The sequence below is a fragment of the Clupea harengus genome, chromosome 25 (assembly GCF_900700415.2).
Source record: "Clupea harengus chromosome 25, Ch_v2.0.2, whole genome shotgun sequence".
Taxonomy (NCBI): Eukaryota; Metazoa; Chordata; class Actinopteri; order Clupeiformes; family Clupeidae; genus Clupea; species Clupea harengus.
The window spans coordinates 1920124-1925123 of record NC_045176.1 but is presented as its reverse complement, the minus strand read 5'-3'; the positions used below and the strand labels follow the sequence as shown (position 1 = coordinate 1925123).

The 5000-nt window shown below is 46.4% G+C and overlaps 1 protein-coding gene across 1 annotated transcript in view; it reads right to left on the bottom strand.

The window, feature by feature from the left end:
• The window catches only part of LOC105903815 (ATP-sensitive inward rectifier potassium channel 10-like), a 15371-nt gene that overhangs the window by 4656 nt on the left and 5715 nt on the right, over positions 1-5000 (bottom strand). The window contains exon 3 of the mRNA XM_031563252.1: positions 3160-3508. Coding sequence (XP_031419112.1) covers positions 3160-3508 — 349 coding nt within the window. The remainder of the gene's footprint in view (positions 1-3159; positions 3509-5000) is intronic.

Here is a 5000-nt window from a genome sequence, read left to right as displayed (position 1 = left end):
GGCTGCAGGCTCGAACTCTACACACACAAGAGGGAGGGGAGAGTTTTATCCTAGTGAACACACACACACACACACACAACTGCATCACACACACCGAGTGGTTGGCTGCAGGCTCGAACTCTACACACACAAGAAGGAGGGGAGAGTTGTATCCAAGTACACACACACACACATCTGCATAACAAGTGAATTTTTTCACTTCACTTTTATTTTACCCACAGGAGTTAAAGGACCGATATGTAACAGATTACTCTACACTAGGGCTGAATATTCTAAATTCGAATATATATTGATGTTAAAAACCTGTAAAAAACCTGTAAAAGAAAAAAAAAAAAAAAACAGCGGCAGCAGCGGCGCGACTGTCTGCTTTGCGAGTGGGCGCGCGCGCCTGAGGTCAGGGACAGGTCACAGGAGTCGCACTGTCTGGCAAAGCGTCACTGTTTACAGTTGACTTGCGTGGAAGATGGCGAAAGTGCAGAACCCAGCTTGACCGCAGCAGAGAAAGTGATTGTAACCCCCAAAAATCTAAAGAGTGATGTCTGGAAATATTTCTGGTTTTGGTCAGTTGATGGTAAACTTGTTGAGCCTACAGCTAAAGTAGTGTGTAAGCTATGTAAGCTAAAGTTAGCTTACCATTCAACAACTAGCAACTTGAGGCTACATCTCCAAAATGTGCACCCAAGTGAATATGGCATAATATGTGGAACTTCAGCGAAACAGCCACGTCTGGATAAATATATTGCGCCGTCCGCCACAAGTTCGTTGTCTGCGGCACGACAGGAGGCCTGCACGCAAACATTGATTTTATTCATATGCAAGGACATGAGGCCGATCAGTGTGGTGGATGGGATAGGCTTCAGGGAGTTCTGTGAAACACTGGAACCGAGGTACCGTATCCCTAGTCACCAATAGAATCGTAGAATTGTATAACAGTGTGTACCTCATTTTATTTAACGTTAACAGAAACATTACTAGTGTGGGCTAGTCGCTACTGTACTGACTGTATATTGCATGAATCAAATAGACTAGATAGGCTACAACAGCTTCATGCACTGGTTTGATTATTTGCCGTTTCATGCCAAGGAAAAGTTCCATGTTTACCACAGTACAGCTCGCTCGGAGCGTTCAATGTCGGTTCTGTACTGTAAAACTTCAATTAATATTAATAATATTTGTTTCAATCACTGAATGAAGCCTGACATACTTGCGAATCGCGACCTTAAATTTCTTGCACAAAACTCTTGATCAGCACTCAGCATTTGTTTATTGTTGTCGTTCATTCAAACCGCTATGCGCAGAGAGCGCGACGATGCAGGAGGGAGAGAGAGAGAGAGGGAGAGAGAGAGAGAGAGGGAGAGAGAGAGAGAGAGAGAGCGAGCGTGTGCGAGCGAGAGGCCCACGTCTGCGGTCTCGGCCATTAGTTCATTTACTTATTTTTGTGTAGGTAATATGTTGGTAAATATGTTTAAACTTAAATAGATTACCTATACAAGTAGTTATGTCTCGTTGTATTCATTTGTCCTGTTATTGACGTGCCTAATGCGCAACCAGATATTCGAATATGTTCGAATATATGTGTTTTTTTAAAGGGAATATTTGAACGTCATTTTTGAGCAATTTTGACAGCCCTACTCTACACCCACAGGAGTTAAAGGCCCAATATGTAACAGATTACTCTACACCCACAGGAGTTAAAGGCCCAATATGTAACAGATTACTCTACACCCACAGGAGTTAAAGGACCGATATGTAACAGATTACTCTACACCCACAGGAGTTAAAGGCCCAATATGTAACAGATTACTCTACACCCACAGGAGTTAAAGGACCAATATGTAACAGATTACTCTACACCCACAGGAGTTAAAGGCCCAATATGTAACAGATTACTCTACACCCACAGGAGTTAAAGGCCCAATATGTAACAGATTACTCTACACCCACAGGAGTTAAAGGACCGATATGTAACAGATTACTCTACACCCACAGGAGTTAAAGGCCCAATATGTAACAGATTACTCTACACCCACAGGAGTTAAAGGCCCAATATGTAACAGAGTACTCTACACCCACAGGAGTTAAAGGACCGATATGTAACAGATTACTCTACAACCACAGGAGTTAAAGGCCCAATATGTAACAGAGTACTCTACAACCACAGGAGTTAAAGGACCAATATGTAACAGAGTACTCTACACCCACAGGAGTTAAAGGCCCAATATGTAACAGATTACTCTACAACCACAGGAGTTAAAGGCCCGATATGTAACAGATTACTCTACACCCACAGGAGTTAAAGGCCCAATATGTAACAGAGTACTCTACACCCACAGGAGTTAAAGGCCCGATATGTAACAGATTACTCTACACCCACAGGAGTTAAAGGACCGATATGTAACAGATTACTCTACACCCACAGGAGTTAAAGGACCAATATGTAACAGATTACTCTACACCCACAGGAGTTAAAGGCCCAATATGTAACAGATTACTCTACACCCACAGGAGTTAAAGGCCCAATATGTAACAGATTACTCTACAACCACAGGAGTTAAAGACCCGATATGTAACAGAGTACTCTACACCCACAGGAGTTAAAGGCCCAATATGTAACAGATTACTCTACAACCACAGGAGTTAAAGGCCCAATATGTAACAGATTACTCTACAACCACAGGAGTTAAAGGCCCAATATGTAACAGATTACTCTACACCCACAGGAGTTAAAGGCCCAATATGTAACAGATTACTCTACACCCACAGGAGTTAAAGGCCCAATATGTAACAGATTACTCTACACCCACAGGAGTTAAAGGCCCAATATGTAACAGATTACTCTACAACCACAGGAGTTAAAGGCCCAATATGTAACAGATTACTCTACACCCACAGGAGTTAAAGGCCCAATATGTAACAGATTACTCTACACCCACAGGAGTTAAAGGCCCAATATGTAACAGATTACTCTACACCCACAGGAGTTAAAGGCCCAATATGTAACAGATTACTCTACACCCACAGGAGTTAAAGGCCCAATATGTAACAGATTACTCTACACCCACAGGAGTTAAAGGCCCAATATGTAACAGATTACTCTACACCCACAGGAGTTAAAGGCCCAATATGTAACAGATTACTCTACACCCACAGGAGTCTCACCTAGCAGGTCTCCATGCAGGAAGGCCAGCAGGTACCAGAGCAGGCCGAAGATGAACCAGGTGCCGACGAAGGTGGCGAGGAAGAGGATGAGCTTGTAGCGCCACTGCATGTCCACGAAGGTGGTCCAGGGGTCCTTGAGGTAGAGAGCGCCCCGCCCGCTCACGTGCTCCATGCGCACGTTGCTGCGCCCGTCCTTGGAGAGGATGCGTCGGCGCCGCCGCTGGGCCACCGAGTGGACCCCGGACCCCGCCCCGCCCAGCAGCGGCTTCAGCACGTCCGTCTGAGTCTGGGAGTGGCACACCTTCTGGTGGGAGGGGCCGCGGGAGGACGGGGGGGTGGCCAGCGTCATCTGTGGAAAATGACAGGAGAGAAATGCCTCTGATTGGTCAGGATGGGAGATGGATGGATCCCTGGAGCGGGAGGAGAGCAGATGGGGGGAGACTCATCTAAAAGAGCTGAAGGTTTAGAGACCAGCTAAAGGAGAGCAGATGGGGGAGACTCATCTAGAAGAGCTGAAGGTTTAGAGACCAGCTAAAGGAGAGCAGATGGGGGAGACTCATCTAAAAGAGCTGAAGGTTTAGAGACATTCAAACTTAGGAGGACAGCTAAAGGAGAAGAAATGATGTGAGGAGATTTAGTCTTAGTTTTAGAGCGAGACTACTTGGTTGACAAGGGCGTGGATATGTATGCATGTGTGTGAGTGTGTGTGTGTGTGTGTGTGTGTGTGTGTGTGTGTATGCATGTGTGTGGGTGTGTGTGCGTGCGTTCGTGTGTGCGTGCGTGCGTTCGTGTGTGTGTGCGTGTGTGTGTGTGTGTGTGTGTGTGTGTGTGTATGCATGTGTGTGGGTGTGTGTGTGTGCGTGTGTGTCTGTGTGTGTATGCATGTGTGTGGGTGTGTGTGCGTGCGTTCGTGTGTGCGTGCGTGCGTGTGTGTGTGTGTGTGTGTGTGTGGGTGCCCATCATTGTCCTTGAATAAGTAGCAGGAGGAGACAGAGTGTGACTATGTGCTGAAGGAGTGAGACTAGAAGGAGTGAGACTATGCGCTGAAGGAGTGAGACTATGCACTGAAGGGGTGAAGGAGTGAGACTATGCAGTCAAGGAGTGAGACTAAGGAGTGAGACTATGTGCTGAAGGAGTGAGACTATGTGCTGAAGGAGTGAGACTATGTGCTGAAGGAGTGAGACTATGCACTGAAGGGGTGAAGGAGTGAGACTAAGGAGTGAGACTATGTGCTGAAGGAGTGAGACTATGTGCTGAAGGAGTGAGACTATGCACTGAAGGGGTGAAGGAGTGAGACTATGCACTGAAGGAGTGAGACTATGCTCTGAAGGAGTGAGACTATGTGCTGAAGGAGTGAGACTATGCTCTGAAGGAGTGAGACTATGTGCTGAAGGAGTGAGACTATGTGCCGAAGGAGTGAGAAGGAGTGAGACTATGTGCCGAAGGAGTGAGAAGGAGTGAGACTATGCGCTGAAGGAGTGAGACTAAGGAGTGAGACTATGCGCTGAAGGAGTGAGACTATGCTCTGAAGGAGTGAGACTATGCAGTCAAGGAGTGAGACTAAGGAGTGAGACTATGTGCTGAAGGAGTGAGACTATGTGCTGAAGGAGTGAAGGAGTGAGACTATGCACTGAAGGAGTGAGACTATGCACGGAAGGGGTGAAGGAGTGAGACTATGCTCTGAAGGAGTGAGACTATGCTCTGAAGGAGTGAGACTATGCAGTCAAGGAGTGAGACTAAGGAGTGAGACTATGCGCTGAAGGAGTGAGACTATGTGCTGAAGGAGTGAGAAGGAGTGAGACTATGTGCTGAAGGAGTGAGACTATGTGCTGAAGGAGTGA